Consider the following 18,834-nt stretch of genomic DNA (forward strand, 5'->3'; position numbering starts at 1 on the left):
TTGGGGATTATTTGTTACGCAGCAGTAGATAACCAACACAAGTATTTATTTCAAAGGGCCTTAGAAAAAAAGCATAAGTGGCACATCGTTTGGGTTTGCAGACATTTATTGATTGATTGCAATGAAATTCAGGAAATGAGTAAATTTTAATCAACTGGAAGAAAACTTAAATAAAATAAAAAAATAAAAAATAATAGATAAAAGAGTGAATGGAGGGGGATGGACAATGACCAAATTTTGATAAGAATTAAGTTATTGATGGGACAATAATTTCAAGTCCTTTGTTCCTTTCCCACCTAAGGAGGATGTAATCTTTTTCTTAAAAAAATTTTTATTTTAAATAAAGATTTTATTTATTTGCCAGAGAGAGCAAGTGAGCGCACAAGCTCAAGCAAAGGGAGAGGCAGGCAGAAGGAGTAGCAGGCTCCCCGCTAAGCAAGGAGCCCGATGTGGGACTAGATCCCAGGACCCCGAGATCATGACCTGAGCTGAAGGCAGACGCTTAACCGACTGAGCCATCGATCAGCTTTCTTACTGATTTTTAAGAGCTCTGTGGGAGGTGGAATTTTGGTTCCTGGTACCTTCAACCTCCCAGCATCCTCCCAGCATCGCACGGGTGGTTAAGGTAGGGTAGCTGGCAAAAGGGATTTGCAGATGTAACCAAAGTTACTAATCAGCTGATCTTAAAATAAGAGTGTCCTGGGTAATCCAGTGCATCCAGTATACTCACAGGAGCCCTCACAGGGAAAGAGATGTGGCGGAGGGAGGAGCTGGAGAGGTTGGAAGCATCTGGCTGCCTTTTGAAGAGTCTCACTGGAGGCATGAGAGAGGTTCAGTGCGCCCTTGCTGGCTTTGATGACGGAAAGGGCCACGAGGGAAGGAATGTGGTGGTCTCCAGGAGCTGAGAATGACCCCTGGTCGACATCCAGCAAGAAACAGGGACCGCAGCCCTAGCCAGCCCACGAGTGAGCCTGGCCCTGACAACTTGACTTTGGCCTTGTGAGGCCCCGATGTGAGGACCCAGTCTAGCCGCTGGACTTCTGACCCCCGACACTGAGAGATGATACGTGGAGGGTGTTTTTGATAAATTTGCGGTAATGTGTTACTGCAGCAATGGAAAACAGCTGTTTATGTGCTAATGTTGGAAACACTTCACGTATATGTTGCAAATATCTTTTTTTCAAGTGTGTCAGTTGTCTTTTTAAACCTTACCCTTAATTATATTTTTTATTACCCATTACCAGAGGGTAAACTCAAGTTCCATTTTTGGGGGATGTCCTTTGGTCGTGAACCCCCTGTACCTAGTGCTTACAAGCAAAACACAGATTCCTGGGCTCTGTCCGGAGTTTCTGATTGAGCCGGGCGGGGAGGGCCCAGGAATCTGCCTTTCTAACCGGTGCCCAGGAGCTGCTGACGCGGGTGTCTGAGCAGGCGTTCCTCCCAGCCCCACCCAGTGTTTGGAACCCCTCCCTGCGGGTACGAAGCTGAGCCCCACCCCTTGGGAGGCAGGGCCCGGGGGAGCCCCGCCTCCGCACGGACCCTCTGTTCTTATTGGCTGGTAGAGAAGGGGCAGTCCCTAACGTCACAGCGCCGTCAGCTCCTCCTCCCGACCTCCAGGGGCGGGGCCTCCACGCCTGCGCGGTGGGGCTCGCGCTCGGCACCCGGCACTCCCCGCAGGGTTCGAGCGGCGCGAGCCGGTTCCATGGCGGACCCCCGAGCGGAGTCGGAGCCCCTTCTGAGCCGGGCCCGGGGCGACGGCGGCCGCGACTGCCCTGCGGGCTCAGCCTCTTGCCGCCCTGGTGAGCGGCTGCCTGGGAAGGGGAGCGGGGCGCGGGGGCGGCGCACGGGGTCCTGTCGGCTCCGCGCCGTTCGCCGTCGCCACTGCGGTCGCGCCCCACGGGCCAGGGTCCGAGCGGGCGCGGGGAGCGAGGGCAGCCGTGCTCCGGGGGACGGGGGCTGCGCCCTGCGGAGTAGCGGGCGCCCGGGCCGGCCACGCGCCGCAGGGTCGCGCCCTGCCTCCAACCAGCCGGCCCGAGAGGCGTCGCCTAGCCGGCCGGCCGCCCCCCGCAGCCCCATGCAGCCCCCTCGATGAACCTCGGGTGGACCCAGGCCTCGCTGATCGCCTTGGGGGCCCTAGGAGGCAGCACTTCCGTTTTCTTCCCGGTTATGATGGAAACTGAGGCACAGAGCGGGGCGTTCCCCTGCCCCAGCAAGGTCACACAGCCGGGAAGTGGCTGGGCTGGGGTTCGAGCCCTCCTGGAGGTAGACTGGGGAGATGTTTCGGTCTCCTCTCTCAGTCTCGGTGCTGGACTGTTCCCAGAGGCTGGTCCCCCTTCAGCTTGGGGTTCGTGGGTGGGGGCAGGCCTCCCCAGCCCAGCCCAGCCCAGGGCAGCTTCCTCCCTTTGCCCTCTGCAGCTCCCTCTTGCCCTTCCTGTTTACCAGCGGAGCTGCTCAATCCCGAGGCGAGGCGGGCTGCAGGCGGGAGGGAGGAGTCCATCTGTCTCCCGCAGAAGTCCGGCGTTGGGTGCTGGGTTAGGGATGGAAGGGCCTCAGCCTATTTTGCTGAGGAGAAAACCAAGGCTCAGAGCGTCTCTGGGACCTGTCCAAGGTCAGCGCTGGGCTGCCCTGGGGCTGCTGCTGGTGTCATGCTGGGTGTTCCTTCCAGAAGCACTTTCCTTTTCTGGCTTTTGTGCTTTCTCTGTCCTGGAGGGGCCCGTAGCGTGGGGGCCGGGAATGGCTGGCCTGCCCTCACCTCCCACGGGGGCTCTTAGGTGGGGCTCTGTGCACCGGGTGTTCGAGCCCTGCAGTCGGATTCTCCTCCTGACGGGTCGGGGCACTGTGCTGCTCGGTGCCCCGCAGGCCCTGCAGGCAGGTCCTTCTGACCCAGCCTCTCCTCATCCGCCCCAGGGGACAGTAGCTGTTTCCTCTTCTCATTCCTGGTCGGGGAGTCACCCTCTTTCTGGTCGTGGAGAAGTCAGAGGACGAGGGAGCGCCACACTGGAAGGGGCTTCTGGAGTAAAAGCATCGGGAGCTACAGCGGCCCATGCAGTCTGCACAGCCATCCGGTTGTGTCTGACCTGTGAGGGGGAACTGAGGCACAGAGGGGAGGCGGCCTGCCCAGAGTCATCAGGGAGCTCGTCGGGGCTCCAGGCAGGTCGTGCAGGGTGGAGCCTGGAACAGGAAGGAGGGGGGGCTCGGGGCAGAGAGACTGGCCCTGGGCTGCTGGGAGACAGAGTGTTTGAACCCCTGTTGTCCTCTGCTGTCTTCGGCAGACGTTCTGCCCTGACGCTCTGACCTGGTGTGCCCGCTGATCGCCGCTTAGGGGAAGTAGTCCTCCTGGTAGGGCCAACAGCCAGGAGCCAGGGCTTGGAGTCTTGGGAGAACTTGGCCTTGGCAGGGGCTTGGAGGGCTTAGGGTAAGGCTTCAGCAGGACGAGCGGTGGGTGGGTGAGGTGGGCGCTGTAGTGCCAGCTGGGGGCAGTGCGGACTTTGTCCAGGAGCACTGGGGACTTGTGGGAAGCTGTGACATGCTCACGACCGAGGGTTTGTGACAAGGTTCCTCTGGCCTGCTGCTGTCAGAGTGTGTGAAACAGGTAGGGAGGCCTTTCTGAGGTTTGGGGCCCTGAGGCCCAGGCCAGAGGTCTGGTGTGTGCGGGCAGTTCCCAGGGCGCTTGACACCCCTGGCCGGTTACGGCTTGCCTGGACGTGAGCCCCTTGAGCGGCACCCCGCGTCTGCGCCTAGAGTGAGCCCACAGGCTTTTCTTGTCTAAGACGCTTGTATGCTTAGATCTCTCCAGGTGGCGATCTCATCTTCTCATCTGGGGTTTGGGCAACTCCAGGCCCCTTTTGGGCCCTCAGACCACCCTGCCCTGTAGCCTCCCCTCAGGGCCATTCACTCACACCATAAAGAAACTTTGAGGACACTCTGTGCTGACCCCTGCATGGTCCTGGGCTCTGTGGGTACAGCAGGGAGCCGACCAGCGGGCCGTCTGATCCCAGTTCCCGGGATGCTGTCAGGGGAAGCAGGCAGTCCGCATCCTCACAGCCTCCCTGGGAAAACTTACAGGGCTCCTCAGGGTGAGCATGGAGGTTGTACATGGGGGGAAACTGAGGCATATAGAGGTGGGTGTTCGCTGTGATGGCAGAGCCAGGCTGGGGTCGTGCCTCCTACTTCTGTCCAGGGTCCCCTGTCTCCTTGATTGCCAACCCCCCCACCCCCCCCACCCCCACCAGGAGCCCTGAGGATGGGGGCAGCTGCTTCCCCGGGGGTGGGGGCGGAGTAGACGGTGGCCTGCCGCCTGCCCTGCATCTGGCTTTGGTAGCTCTGCTCTAGAGGCATGTCTGAAGCTGCTGCTCCCCATCCCGAGCTGCTGGCGCAGAAGGACCAGAGGTGACAGGAGGGTGTTCAACAGAAGCAGCCCCGCTTCCAAGCCCCGCCCTGGGGGCTGCTGGGGGCTGCGTGCCGGCTCCCCCTGACCTCACCCAGGGCCGGGGCTGCCTGGGCTGCACCCTCTCTCCTGGACCGCAGGCCATGGGGTTCCTCTGTTGCAGACGTGGCACTTGGCCGTGAGCGGTGGCTGGATCTCAAGGCTGCAAGGACTGACCTAGCAGCCTTTGGCTCCTTGATGGGCTGGGGGTGGGGATGCTGGGATGAGGCTTCAAGCCGCCCAACTTGTCCCAAAGGCCTCTCGTAGTTGGGAGCCTGTGGGGGCCCCTGTGGGGCACATCCATCCTCCTGTGCCCTGATACCCCCCGGCCGCTGGGGGGTGAAGACGGCAGGAGGGGGCCACAGTGGCCCGCTCACAGAGCACGCTCTGTGTGCTGGGCCAGGCCTGGGGCCGTGCCTGTGCAGACTTGCTGCAGGGCAAAAGGCATCTCACTGCAGACCCTGGGAAAAGAATGCCTGCAGGTTCTTTCCTCGGTCTCAGTGGTCCCATAGCAGGCGAGCATCCCGAGGTCCACGTTCTCACCCAGTGTGGCTTCTCTGCCCGCAGGTGCCGCGTCTTGGCGGGACCTCTGCTTTGACCAGGCTGCTGTCTTCATCGAAGATGCGATCCAGGTGGGCTCCACCTGCTCCCAGTGGCTGGGTCTGGGCTGGTCTCCAGGCGTTTGTGGGCACTGGGTGATGGCCGCCCTGCTGATCCCCTCCTTGCTGTCCTGGGGCAGGGGCCTTGGTGGCTGAACCATGTGGTCATCATAGCCGTGACAATGGGGCCTTTGGGGACGGGTCGCTTGGAATCCTCCCTAAAGCAGGTGGGCGCTAGGTCCTAGAATCGCTCACTTGTTTTGTTGAGTTCCCTCCTGCTGAGAGCCTGGCCTGTGCCTGCCTCTCCTGGGGCCTACGGAAGATGCCCAGGGATGGTCAGACCATGTCCCCTGCTGGAAAACAACATCCAGGCTCGATTCGGGAGATGGGATATGGAAGGGGCCATGTGGGGGGCTAGGCCGGGGGGCAGCCTGGAGAGTGACACAGCGGGGGGGCTTGCAGAGCAGAGTGGGGACCCTCACAGGCAGGCAGTGGGCGCAGTTGTATGTTAGGAAGTGGGTGTCCGGGCGGGGCCGTGGGGCTTCGGGTGCCCTGTGGGGTCACGAGACAGCCCTTTGTCCACGTGTGCCACCGAAGTAGATTCTGGCCTGCGGCACGTCTCGCTGCCTGGGGGCCTGTCATGGGGCCAGTGGGTGCCCAGTCTGCGGCTGGCCATGTGTGTGGCTCCGAGGGGACCCCCGCTCACGCCCCCCCCGTGTGATGTTCACTTTCAGTATCGCTCCATTAACCACCGCATGGATGTCAGGTCGATGTGGCTTTACCGGTTGTATTACTCGAACACGTGCCAATGGTGAGAAGGCCCACGCGTGCAGCGGGGCGTTCCCATGGCCTGGCTGGGTGCGGGGAGGCCGGCCTCAGGGTCCACGCGGGTTTCCCCTCCCTATGGCAGAGAAGGAGCTGCTTTCCCCAGCTTCTGGGAACGGAGCCCTGCCTGGGGAAAGAGGGGCTCTCCGGGGGGTGAGCTCCAGGCCTGGCCATCGAGCTGTGACCCGAGCACTGGCATGTGACCGCGCGAGAGCGGGCACAGACCAGGAGGCGTGGGCTCTGCCTATTGAAGCCGTGGAGTCTGTCCTTGCTTCCCAGGCATCCCGCCTGCGGATCTAGTTTTTGGCCCAGAGCCCTGCTGGTGCGCGCATTTTAATTAATTTTGGTTGGTTTTTCTTTTCTTTTTTTTTCTTTTTTTCAGGATATTGAGCCTCACCATTTTCTTGATCCTGTTTTTGGCCTTTATCGAGAGCCCTTCCTCGCTCACTAGCACCGCGGACATCCGCTACCGCTCGGCCCCCTGGGATCCACCCTGCGGCCTGACCGAGGGCGTCGAGGTGCTCTGCCTGCTGGTCTTTGTGGCCGACGTCTCTGTGAAGGTGAGGTGGGGGACGTCAGGGGCCAAAGCCCAGGGGCCAGCGCCCTCCGGGCTTGTCCGCTGCTTTCCTGATTCATTTACCCTCCCGGAGCCAGCTGCCTTTTTCTCCGACTGCACTTTGACCCTCTGAGCAGAGGCCTGGGTGGGTGGAGAGTTCTGGTCATTGAAACAGAGGCTCTGTCTGCTTCTGCCTTCTCCAGACCAGACTGAGTCTGGGCTCTGCCTATCGGGTGCACGACCTTGTGGGACCTCCGGGGGTGGCCGAGGGTCAGGCGGTGCCCTCATGAGGAGAGGCTCCAGTAGAACAAGGCAGGGCCAGTGGTCTCTCTCTTGCCCAGCCTCCCACCCCCAAGAGAAGAGGAACACGGGAGGAGGTGGACGTGGGGCGGAAAGGGGCCTGTTGCCATGTGGTGTGTGTCTGACCCTAGATTCTGTCTGACCCTAGTCCTTTCAGAAGCTGGGGGTGGGCCCGGCCTCGCTCATTTGAGGTTCTGAGCCGTGTCAAAAGTTGAGAGCCCTAATGGTTTCCCTGTGAGAGGAGAGGGGCCGAGAGGCCAGGTCTGGCTGCGGGTCTTATGCGGCTTTTATCAGACAACTCTGGGGCTGGGCCCTCGGGACACCGCTGGCCACACAGTGCATCGGGCTGTTCCCAGAGTCCGGGGTGCCTTTGCCCGGCCCCTGCTGGGCTGTCCTGCAGCTGATGCTGAGGCCGTGGGCAGCTTTGCATTGTTTCTTCAGCTTGTGATGTGTTGAGGGGGCTTGGGGGTTTTTAAAACTGGAACTGAAAGTGGTGAGACATTCTCATTAGTGTTTTTGAATGGCTGGTGCGTTTGGGAAGTCTCAAAAGTCAGAGCAAGTGTACATTTTTATCTGCGCGCAGTGACGTCTGGGTGGGCTGCCGTCCGTGGGGCTCGTGACGGCTGGCCAGTTGGCCACAGAGAGAGACCTCCGGCCTGGTTGATTTTTACTGGTTTATTTAAAAATTTAAAAAAAAAATGTTTTATTTATTTGCGAGAGGGAGTGAGTGCACAAACAGGGAGGGGCAGAGGGAGATGCAGGCTCCCTGCCGAACGGGGAGCCTGATGTGGGGCTCGATCCCAGGACCCAAGATCATGACCTGAGTCGAACGAAGACAGAGGCTTGACCGAAGACTGAGCCGCCCAGGTGCCCCTCAGGCCTGGTTTACAGATGGTTCTGGGTGTGGGCCGGCCCTAACCAGAAGTGGACTATGGGTGTTGTTATAGCCCCTTCTCCAGAATGGTTCTTTTTTTTTTTTTTTTTTAAAGATTTTGTTTATTTATTTGACAGAGATCTCAAGTAGGTAGAGAGGCAGGCAGAGAGAGAAGCAGAAGCAGGCTCCCTGCTGAGCAGAGAGCCCAATGCGGGGCTCGATTCCAGGACCCTGAGATCATGACCTGAGCTGAAGGCAGAGGCTTAACCCACTGAGCCACCCAGGCGCCCCACCAGAATGGTTCTTTTCCAGAGTGGCTCTTGGGCATAAGCTAAACTGACGGTTTGGATGGGCAGGACGGCTCGGCCCCCGTTACCGACGTGGAAGCAGGCGGGCGTGGTTAAGTGCTGAGCCCAGGATCACTGGCTGTCTGAGGTCACTGGCAGGCTGGGCGGGGAGCTCAGCTTCTTGCTCCCCAGGTCACATGGAGGCCACAGTGGCTGCCCAAGCGCCCCTACTCTGGCTGCCCTGGCCTCACCTGTGTGCGCCAACAGGCTGGGGCTGGCTGCGGGGCTGGTGTCTGCGGGGTCACCTGCTCGCCCGCTCACCCCCTGCCCCTCTTGCAGAGCTACCTGGTTGGGTGGGCCCAGTTCCGGACGAACCCCTGGCTGCTGGCCTACCTCGCGGTGCTGGTCGTGTCTCTCACGGACTGGATTGTGTCGCTGAGTCTGCTTTGCCAGGAGGTAGGTGGTGCGGTGGCTCGGAGCGGGGAGGGGGGAGCTCTGGGCGGCCTGCCCCCTGCCCAGCTCTGCCCGCCCTCCTAGCCCTCCAGTCAGCCATCAGGCCATGGGGCCTTGTCCCATCTTGCAGAAGGAGGCACTGAGGCCTGGGGAGGGCACAAGGACCCCTGATTCCTGCCTCGCCATTTTCCAGCTCAGTTCCTCCAACGGCTGGATCCCCTGCTGCCCCGGGGCCTTGCCCTGGCCACGTGCCCAGACCTCTGGGGGTGCTGCAGTGGGAGAGTCCATGTTAGCCGAGTGTCCTGTCCTGCCCCCACCCAGATGCACTGCCCGGTTACCGGATAGGACAGAAGCGGGGAGACTTGGTGTGGGGACACCCGTGTCCATCAGGAACGGTTGGGCACAGGAGCCCGTCAGGTGCTTTAGCCAAGAGAATTTGTTGAGAAGCTTAAACAGGCGTTGAGTAACCGATAGAGCAGAACGTGGGTGGGGCGGAAGCTGCAGGAAGCTCAGGGGAGGGGCCCCCAGAAGTGGGGCCCCGCCCTCCAGGCCCTGGAGGCGGGCAGAGCACCCAGACCCTTCCGGAGACTGCAGGAAAGGGAGGCTGGCAGCCCCCCACATGGGCACTGCCCTGGGGCCAACAAGGAGACGGAGAGCAGTCGCGTATTCCCCTCCGGCCTCCCAGCCTCTCCCTAGTGCCCTCACTGGCAGGAGGGAGCGGGCTGCCAAAGGGGAACAGAGCTGCTAGCAGGATGGCCAGCTCAGTGCCCGCCTCCCACTTCCTCGCAGGAAAGAGCTCCGTGAACACGTGCAAACCCATGTCTGTGCAACAGGCAGGGGAGGCCGCGCGCAGCCCCTCGGGCTTGTGTTGTTGCTGGTTGTGGCCCTTCTGGGTTCCTCCTGCTCAGGCTCCCCGTGCCCTTGGCTGCAGCCAGCTCCCTGCTCCTGTGGCTTCTTCCTCTCGAAAAGGGACCCAGACCTTCATTCCTGGCCAGTCTGTGTCTTCAGGGGCCCTGTTTTTGGAGTCCCGGAGTTTTCTGATAGTCTTTCTCCTGGCTGTGCCTCAGGAGCCCCGACCCAGACCTCCCCGCGCCTCTGTGCTGCAGCACTGTCCTCGGCAGTGGGCATGGTGTTCCCCCCGCCACCGGCATCCCACCCTGCTTTTCCTGACTCTTCCGGCACACGTGCCCACGGGGTGGCCATTTCCAGAGCAGCAGGCATTGGACTGCGACTGGGGAGTGGAGGAGGCCGTTCTGCTTTGTCCTGGTGCTTGGAGCCTCTGCTGCACATCCTGGGACCACCGGGCGCTCTTCCCAGGGCTGGTGTCCCTGAGCCCGCCTCGTGCCATCGAACCCTTCGGGGTGGGGCGGTGTAAGCCGGGGAGTGCCGTGGGCTGGTCTGAAGCCGCATGGCCCCTGAGACTCAGACAGTGGTCCTGGGGCTCTCCCAGGCAGGGCCCTAACCCGCATGCCTGGCTGTCCAGTGAGGACAGATCAGCGCCCTGCCCAGGGAAGGGGCCCGTTGCAGTCGCCTGCCCCGCTGCCGCGGCCGCATTGGGGTGGGTGAGTGGAGCTGGGCTCTGCTTCTGGAGGGCAGGCCGTCCGTGGTGGCCTTCGGGGCAAAGGCTCGGACATTACAGGACATGTCGTTCTGTCTTGTGGGCGTTCCCTCTGTCCGTCCACGCACACACTTCTCAGAGCTTTCCCCACTGATCGGGTCTGTTCTTTCTGTGCCCTGACCACCCCGCGGGAGTTGTTCTCTTTCTCGGTACAGACAGGCTAGACCCTAACGCGCTGAAATGCTTTCCCTTCAGCACCCCCGTGGCAGTTTTTCCTGATGGAGGCCGTAGCGCCACACACGGTCCACTTCTGGGTGGGTTCAGCACGTCACCCAGAACCGTCCATAGACCAGGTCTGTGGTCCTTTCCTGTGGCCAGCTGGCTGGTCCTAAGGAACTCATCACGGGCACCAGGGGCGGGAGGGCACAGAGGGACTGGGGGCCTCCCCCGTGCTCCAGCCTAGTCTCTCTGTTTCTACCTTGTGGCCCGGAGGTCAGATCACGTGGGGTCTATCGGTCACTGGGTAGGCCGTGGTCACGACTCTTTTCTCGTGGGAGGCGAGGCTGGTTCGTTGGCGGGCTGTGACTCTGGGGGCCTCGTCAGGGGCTTCCGGGCCCCGGGCCAGCTGCTCATCAGCGTTGAGTCCTGTGGCTGTCCCTCCCCGTCCTTCATAAAGGTCACACGTCCCTGTGTCCATGACCCTGATGTGGCCCCAGCATGGGGAGGGCTCTTGGCGGGAGGTGCGAGCTGCACCCTGGTCTGTGATTACAGGCGAGGGTCCAGGACCCTGGTGCGGGTGCCAGTAGGACCTTCAGCTGCCGCTTGGCCTCGGGAGGTGGCCGAGACTCAGGATGTGGGTGCTGAGACGAGGTTCCATCCAGGGGCCGTGAGCGGGTCATGGGTGAGCTGGGGACGCTGGTCCCTCAGCCCACAAGTGCACGGGCGCAGGGGGGCAGTGGGCAGAGCCGTGAGTGTCTGTTTACTGATGTTTCCTGGGGCTTTCTGGTCCTGTGCCGAGAGCGGGGCCCCCTTCTGACAATGTGTATAGCCCAGGGAGGTTGAGTCAGGCCTTGGGCTCCCGTATCCTGTGGACGACCTGGAGGGTCTGCTGTGTGCCCATGCTGGTGGGACCTCGTTCTCTTGAGAGAGAGCCCTCTAGAATGAGGAAACCCCAGGTACGTCATGGTATTTGGAGTGCCATGGGTGCCATGCTGGAGGGCGTGGCATTTACGCTGGCCTGGGAGGGACGAGGACAGTCCGCTCGCTGAGCAGAGGGGTGGCCTGAGGGCTGCAGGCAGCGGGACGGCGGGTGGTGGCCCCTGGACGGGCCAGAGTGGGCCTCCAGGCCAGTCCTTCGGCCTTGGGCAGGGAGGGGACGTGGTCAGCTGGGCTTCTACGACAAGATGCGCGGAGATTTAACGTGACACTTAAAACCATGTGGCCAAGGGGATGGGGTGATTGTGAGAGAGGTGTTAACGCTTTCGTATGAAAGGTATAAATCGCCAAAAAATCACAAAAAGCAAATAACTACATGGCTTGACAAGTTCCCCAAGGCGAGAGGCCACAGATGGGAGGAAGGGGCTCTGGGTGTCAGCACTCGGGGGTCAGGTATGGGGGAGCTGGCCTGAGGTGTTGGGCAGACCCAGGCCCAGAGGTCTCTGAGGCTGGGGCCAACGCCCCGGACAGGAGGACCGGCTGGGGCAGGGGTGGGGGCGTCAGGGGCAGGGTCTTAGAATGGGTGGTGTGTTAGCTAGTGGAGGAGGAGGAAGGGACGCCCGAGGGAAGCCCTTGAGAGGGCTGGGGTATCCTGCAGACAGTGGGGGTGGGAGGGCCTCTCCTTGGTTCTGAGAGGAAGGAAGAGGGGAAGGAGGACACCGGGCCCTGTGGGTGCTCCTGTGTGTGTGTGCGTGGAGGGTGTGCTCGTGCAGGGTATGCCCACGGAATGTGTGTGTGCTTATGGAGGGTGTGTGTGTGTGGGTGTACGTGCAAGTGTGTGTGTTTGTGGGCGGGGGCTGCAGGGTGCAGAGTGCGGCCTGGTGGCCAGGTGTGCGGGTGGGAGCCGGGCCGCAGATGCGGGGGTGGGGTGGGGGAGGAGCCAGGAGCGTGGAGCAGTCCCCCACCCCCACCCCGTGGGACAGACAGCGTTGTAGGGCGGTGTGGAGCCCCCCATGGCGCTGCAGGGCTGATGGGAGCTGGGTGGCCCGTTGGCAGGGGTGGGGGGAGGCTGCGGAGTGGTAGTTGGGGAGCACAGAGGTGGGGGGCTGGGGCCTGGAGCAGCTGGCCGGGAGGGGTCCGAGTGGGTCTGGGGGGCCCCTCGGCAGGTCCGGTCTCAGGCCTGGGTGCGGAGCCACTTCCCGCTGTCTTCCAGCGGCTGCGGATCCGCAGGCTCCTGCGGCCGTTCTTCCTGATGCAGAACTCGTCCATGATGAAGAAGACGCTCAAGTGTATCCGGTCGTCGCTGCCGGAGATGGCCAGGTGGGCGCTCCCTGTGCCGCTGTCGGGCGCGCCGGGACTGCGGCCTGGGGCACGACTGGCCCCAGCCTGGGAGGCCAAGGGGGTGGGTGTCCGGGGGCCTCCTGGCAGCCCCTCAGTGGTCTGGGAGCCTCTGCCTGATGGCTGCAGAGCCCTTTGGGTGCTCCCCGGCCATCCCCGCTGGGGCCATGACCACCTGCCCCCACTCTCCTCCCATTCTCCCCGCAACCTGCCTCCGTTCTCTGTCCCCTGGCCTCCCTCTGCCTCTGCTCCGCTTCCCCCGGTGGCTCACGTGGCTGGCCCTCGCTGTCCAGCCCAGATGGATGGATGTGGCCGTCCCCTCTGAGAGTCCAGGGGTCTTTGGACCCCCAGACGATGCCCCGAGGGTACCGATGGTCCCTGCTGGGGAAAGCGCTCCCTAAGGACAGGACCGGTAGTGAGCTCAGGTCAGGGTCGGGGGCAGGGAGCTCCCTGAGTGCTCGGGCGGCTGTCCCTAGACCCCGTCCTGCTGGGTGCGCGGGGCGTGGGTTCCGTCTGAGCGCCCGCGCCCCCCCAGTGTCCTGCTGCTGCTGGCGCTGCACCTGTACGTCTTCACCATGTCTGGGATGCTGCTCTTCACAGGCGAGAAGGTACCGTGTTCCGCTCTGTCCGTGCCGGGAGCCCGGGGCTTGGATGGATGGGTCGGCCCTGTCCTCCAGGTAGCTGTTGGGCCTGCAGAGCTGGCGGACCGGTTAGGCCGCCTGCCCTAGCCTTGTAACGGGGGTCAGCGGTGGTCCACCTAGACCCCAGGTGTCTCTTCAAATGGCCAGTCTTCATGTGCCTGTCCCCATGGCCTCACAGGCTCAGGGCTGGGCAGCCTGGCTGCTGCTCCCTCTCCTCCCTCCTTCCCTTCCTCCTCTTTCCTCTCCTCCCTGCCCTGTTGCTGACCCAGATTTCTCTACACCCCTGTTAGGTGGAGGCCCGCTCGGACTGGCGCTGGGGGCCACTGGGTGGACTGCGCCACCATCTGCCCCACGGCGCCCATCTCCGCTTCTCCGGCTGCGGGCTTTTGCCCTCCCCCAGATCCCCTTCCCTTCCCACTTCCGCTTCTTCTCGGCCCCCCAGCGGCTTGTTGCCTTGTGGAGGTGTCTGCCGCCTCTCACCCCGGTCCCCCCACCTCTCACCCCGGCCCCCCCGCCTCTCATCCCGGTCCCCCCACACCATGCGTCTGTGGTCCAGTGTGTCTTTCCTCATGGCCTGGCTAGTGTCACTGTCGTCCTCGGGGCTGGAGCTGTCCCGCATCTCTGTCCTGGGAGTGTGGCCGAGGGTCAGCCAAGGCCAGTTTCTGTGGAGTTTGTGGCAGTACTCGGGGGCTCAGACTGTCCTGTCCGTGAGGGAGGACTGCAGACTGTCCTGAATCTGGGAGAGCTGGAGCTCCTGTGTGTGTGCACATGCGTGTGTGCGTGCTTGCATGTGCCTGTGTCTATAATTATCTTTTGAGTGTGTCTGTGTTTGTGGATTGTGTGTGCCGTGTGTCTCTCTACCTGGGCATGTGCTCTGTGTCTTTGTGTTTTTGTGTGTGTGTGTATGTGTGTGTGCCTGTGTGTGGTCGTGCCATTAACCGGTGTGCCATGTCTCAGTGTGTGCTCCAGCCAGGGTGGCTGAGGCTTTTCCCCGTGGTCCTGAGCAGACCTGCTTCGTGGGCCCGTGGCCTGTGGGTATGCAGCCGCCCTGGTCTTCTGAGTTAGGCTCCGTCTGGCCACGAGTGCAGAGTCTGTGGGGAGATGATGGGAGGTGCAGGTCAGGGGTGTTGACCCCCCGGTGGCTGGAGCTCTGGCGGCCACAAGCCGTGGCTGTTGGGAGACAGAGGCCCGACGGCCCGTCACAGCTGCCCCGTTTGCTCTCAGCAGGGCGATGGGCAGGACCGGGAGAGGCGGATCTATTTTCGCAACCTGCCGGAGGCTCTGACCTCCCTCCTGGTGCTGCTGACCACCGCCAACAACCCTGACGGTGTGTGAGGAGGGGCGCGGGGCCCAGGGATGGGGGGTGCGGTTAACCCGGAGCCTCGGCGCGGGACTCTGGAGGCCGGAGCGCGTCAGGCTTCTCTGTCACTGGGGGGAGCGTGGAAAGGAGGACATCGGGTTCTGTCCCTCGCTCATTCCTTGTTTTTCTTTCCCTGTTTGTCTTTTCCCTTCTCCTTCCTGCCTATTTCCTCTCTTCCCTTTTCCTCCCACTTCAGCGCCTTGCTCGCTCGCTCTCTCCCTTCTGCTCTGTTCCCTTCACCTTGTCTTTCCCGACTCCTGTCTCCACGGAGAAGCTGAGAATGAGCACGGTGACAAATGGTGTGCTTGGCGGGTTCCCTGGTGGCTTCCTCTTTGAGGCCCAGCCACTGTCCCTGTTGCCACTCAGGCGTGGCCGTGGGTTACAGCTCGTCCCTGAGGTGACAGGCCCTGGGTATTTGGTGGCTGTGGTGCTCACATTTGGGGCTGCTGCTGGGGCAAGGGCGGTGGCCAGGATGGGGTGCTGCGGGCCTCTGGGGCCTGGCTGTGGCCGCCCTGGCTGGTGACTTTTGTCTTGGGCTGAGGGATGATGCCCCCTTCACGGAGACCTTCCCGGGAGGGCAGCCCCCAGCTTCCACGCCCAGGGAGAGCTGTGTGGCGGGACCCTGAGCATTGTCCCCCCATGTCCTGTGAGTCGTAGCAAGTCACCCAAGGGAGAGCTGAGCTTCTGCGTGTGGGGAGTTCCCAGGGAAGCAGGTTTCAGCTTCGTGGAGGGGAGGGGCAGCCTCGGAAAGGAGCGAGGTCCCTGCTGCAGGGGTGTGTGCGCAGAGGTGTGAGGGTTGGCATTTGGATGGGAGCCAGAGCCCCCCGTCTGTTGAGGGCACGTGGTGGGGCCGTGATGGGGTCAGAGCGGAGGCCGAGCTTGTGAGCATGTTTCTGTTTCTCCATTTTCTTCCCAGTTATGATTCCTGCATATTCCAAGAACCGGGCCTACGCCATCTTTTTCATAGTCTTCACCCTGATAGGTGAGTTCGGACAGATTTGCGGGGGTCACTCGGGACAAGATCCTGTCCCTCGTGGCAAGATCCCGAATGCTCAGGTGTGAGTGTGCCCTCCTGACCCTGTGTCTTCGCCTCAGTGTGTTGTCTCTCACCACGTGACTTCACCTGAGTGTGTCCTCCTGTGACTTCTCTTCAGCTGCCTTCATTGCTGACCTTGCTTTAGTTTGCCTTCCCGACCGTGTGACTTAGCTTCCGTGTGTCCTCCCTGACCCTGTGACTTTACCTCAGCCCTCCCTGCTGACCGCCCTTCAGCGCCCTCCTGACCCTGTGACCCTGTGCTCTCTGACCTGTGACTTCTCCTCAGCGTGGTCCACCTCGTGGTTTTCAGTCGTGACCACGGACGGCCTCTGTCCCGGTGCCCGTGGCTGGGCAGGCCCGATGGCCGCATGTTCATTAGACGGGGACGGGGAGGCCTGTGTGTTGACTGGTGCGCCCCAGGCCCCTGGCAGGAATCGCGGCCTCTCCCTACCCTGGGCCCCTGGGTTTCGCCTCCCCCCATCTCGCCTTGGGCCCCCGCAGCTGCTGCTCCTTCCAGACTCGGCCCCCCTGTCTGTGGTGGTCCCCACTGACTGGCTTTTTCCACTCGAAGGGAGCTTGTTTCTGATGAACCTGCTGACGGCCATCATCTACAATCAGTTCCGGGGCTACCTCATGGTGAGCTGGGCTGCTGTCCCTGCGGCTCCGGGAGGAGCGGCCCCCGGAGGCCAGGCGGGCCACTACCAGCGGGGCGGCCCCGCAGTGAGGGGTGGCCGGGTGGGGGCCGGGCCCCTGGGGTGCCGGGGTGCGCTATGGTGTCTGGTGGTGTCCGGCTCCCTTCTGTGGGGGGAGCAGGAGCCGCGTCCCATCCTCCCTCCCCGGGGCCGTGCTGTCATCACAGCCCCCCAGGGGCCACTTCTCTGCTGCAGCCGCTCCAGGGCAGGTGGCCCTGAGCCCCCCGTGTGGGAGAGCAGGGGTCCCCAGACATGCAGAGCAGAAACACATCCTAGCGAGTCCCGTGGGCCGTGAAGAGTCGGGCTGCTCCCCTGGGGCCTGTGGGGGCGAGGGCTGCTCCCCCAGAGGCGCGGGCACGAGGCGGGGCGGGGGGTGTGCGGCCAGGACAGGCCCGGCCCCGCCGCTCAGAGCCCTTGTCCTCGCAGAAGTCCTTCCAGACCTCGCTGTTCCGGAGGCGGCTGGGAGTGCGGGCCGCCTACGAGGTGCTCTCCTCCCTGACAGCGGAGGGAGAAGCCCACCCCCGAGAGTGAGTGCCGGGGCTCCGGGGCGCCCTGCCTGAGCCGGGGCGGGGGAGGGGGGGCTGCTGCTGGGAGGGGCCGCCGGATGCTCCGCTCGGCGTTTCCGGGCAGCGCACCTGCCGAGCCCCCCGCGGGCTGCCCCTGACGCGAGCGCTGCCTCGGACTCGCACGGACGCCGCATCCCTGGTGCTGCAGGGCTCTGTCGCCCTCCCGGGTGATTCACTTGTGCTCCCGACCGCTGGAGACCGTGGGCTGCTGAGGGCCAACGGGCCTGCGCTGGGTGTGGGGCCTGTCCGTGGACGGTGGCCGCCCGCGTGGCCCCTGAGCCGCCCCGGCCTGTCGCTGTCGTGCCCTGCGCCTCTGCTGAGCGCCAGCGCGCTCCTCTGGAAGGGGACAGGGTCGCCTGGGCACTGCAGATGACAGGACGACTGACGTGCACGTGGCTGGCCTCACAGAGGCCCTCGTCTGTGCCACCTGCCGCGCGGATCCGGCCAGACTTGGGGGCGCCGCGGCGTGCTGAGCTGGCGGGGCTCACTGGGGTGCGGGTGTCCTTTCCCCAGAGTCGGGGTGCGGCCCCGGGACTTCCTGCAGGTGCTTCAGCGAGTCCAGCTGTCCAGCTCCCACACACAGGCCGTCGTGGAGGTATCCGGGCCCCCCCTTTCCCCAGCCCTCCCTAACCCGTGCTCCGCCCAGAGGTCCCCTCAGCCACCAGCCCCCTTTCACCACCAGGGTGTCGTTTCAGATCTGCCGGGGCTGGCCTGGGCCGGGTGGGGCTGGGGACGCGGCACTGTCCTGTCCTGGGCCCGCCCTCCCCTCGGCCCGGCTGACCAGGGTGCGTTTCCCTCCTCTGCAGAAGGTGCGTTCCTATGGTGGCGACCTGCTGTCAGCCGGCGAGTTTCAGAAACTCTTTAATGAGTTTGACAAAAGGGTGATTAAAGAGGTAACCGGGGCCAGGCCACGTGGGGTGAGCGGGGAAGGTTGCAGAACCTGTTGGCTTCGATCCCTTGGGTGACTCTAAGTGACCAGTGCCAGGACCCGCCTTCCCAGGGATTCCAGCTCCTAGGATGGTAAATGGCTCTTGGAAGCCAGGGTGGTCTTGTCAACCTTATGCACTTCACAGACCACAGGGACTGGCCTGGGCCAAGTCTGACCCAGAGGAACTGTCCACAGGGTTTTCCCTGTCTTCACGACAGACTCTTACCTGCTTCCGTGTGTCCTTCCCCAGGACAGTCCCAGGTTTGTCTCAAGCCTTTGTTTTGGTCCTTGATGCCGATTTGTCAAGTCCCCAGGTGGCCCTTGGCATCCAGCTCAGCCCTGTGTCCACCGAGAGCCCTGTTCCAGGTTAAGCTTTCAGTCACTAGTGCGTGACTGTCCTGTACTCTTTCACAAACACTTTGTGTCGTGTGGGAAACGCTTGGCATATATTCAGATGGTGGCCGCATGTTCTGTCGCAGTTTACGTCGCGGTCCATGGCCAGTTAGTCTCTCTAGTTCTCTTTGACGTTAAAAGATGACCGTGATGTTCATCTTAGCGTGTGTGGCGAGTTCCGTGTTTGAGATTGTTTTGTTGGGCTGGCAGACAGGGATAAGAGAGGAGGTAGGAAAGAGCAGAATCCCAGAATAAAGGGGGACGGGCCCTGCTGGGCTGCCAGCCGCCATGGCCCCTGCAGGCGCATGCTGCTGAGCCCGTGTGCGTTTCCTCCCCAGCCCCCACCGCGGCCCGAGTACCCGTCTCCCTTCCTGAGGAGGGCCCAGATCGTCTGCAGCCACCGCTACTTTGACTACCTGGGGAACTTCATCGCCCTTGGGAACCTCGTGTCCATTTCTGTGAGTGTGGGCTCACCCTCGTGTAGACGTGGGAGGCGCCTCGTTGCCCCTTCCATGACCATGGCCTTGGCACCCGGGCGCCGGGCCGGGCTGGTGAGCAGCCTCCCGCTCTGGCTCTGCAGGTGTTCCTGGTGATAGATGCAGACGTGCTGCCCGAGGACCGAGACGACTTTGTCCTAGGGGTGAGCTCTGGGGACATGTGGCTGGCAGGCATTCGCCAGGGTGACGGGGAGTCAGCGGTAGCGAGAGGGCACAGCCTCCCCCTCCCTGGGGCCCTTGTGGTGCAGAGCCACTCCTTCCACTGTGGGGTACCCCCACAGGACGGTGGAAGAGGTGGCCGGGCCTGGGAGGGGCTGGCATGGCAGAGGCGGCAGGTGGGGCCGCTGGCG

The 18,834-nt window shown here is 62.7% G+C and overlaps 1 protein-coding gene across 10 annotated transcripts in view; it reads left to right on the forward strand.

The window, feature by feature from the left end:
- Positions 1-1,682: 1,682 nt before the first annotated feature.
- Positions 1,683-18,834, forward strand: part of TPCN2 (two pore segment channel 2) — a 34,305-nt gene continuing 17,153 nt past the window's right edge. For all 10 annotated transcript variants that reach the window (XR_004385212.1, XR_004385211.1, XR_004385210.1 and 7 more), the window contains exons 1-15: positions 1,683-1,799; positions 4,994-5,058; positions 5,760-5,836; positions 6,233-6,410; positions 8,207-8,323; positions 12,247-12,353; positions 12,907-12,979; positions 14,237-14,339; positions 15,289-15,354; positions 15,980-16,044; positions 16,527-16,627; positions 17,180-17,261; positions 17,473-17,559; positions 18,326-18,445; positions 18,568-18,627. Coding sequence is in view for 7 of the 10 variants with exons in the window: in XM_032879708.1 (XP_032735599.1) it covers positions 1,703-1,799; positions 4,994-5,058; positions 5,760-5,836; positions 6,233-6,410; positions 8,207-8,323; positions 12,247-12,353; positions 12,907-12,979; positions 14,237-14,339; positions 15,289-15,354; positions 15,980-16,044; positions 16,527-16,627; positions 17,180-17,261; positions 17,473-17,559; positions 18,326-18,445; positions 18,568-18,627 (1,398 nt within the window). In the remaining 3 variants the exon portion in view is untranslated. The remainder of the gene's footprint in view (positions 1,800-4,993; positions 5,059-5,759; positions 5,837-6,232; positions 6,411-8,206; positions 8,324-12,246; positions 12,354-12,906; positions 12,980-14,236; positions 14,340-15,288; positions 15,355-15,979; positions 16,045-16,526; positions 16,628-17,179; positions 17,262-17,472; positions 17,560-18,325; positions 18,446-18,567; positions 18,628-18,834) is intronic.

This window comes from Lontra canadensis, unplaced genomic scaffold (assembly GCF_010015895.1).
Source record: "Lontra canadensis isolate GAN:19392208 unplaced genomic scaffold, GSC_riverotter_1.0 scaffold66, whole genome shotgun sequence".
NCBI lineage: Eukaryota > Metazoa > Chordata > Mammalia > Carnivora > Mustelidae > Lontra > Lontra canadensis.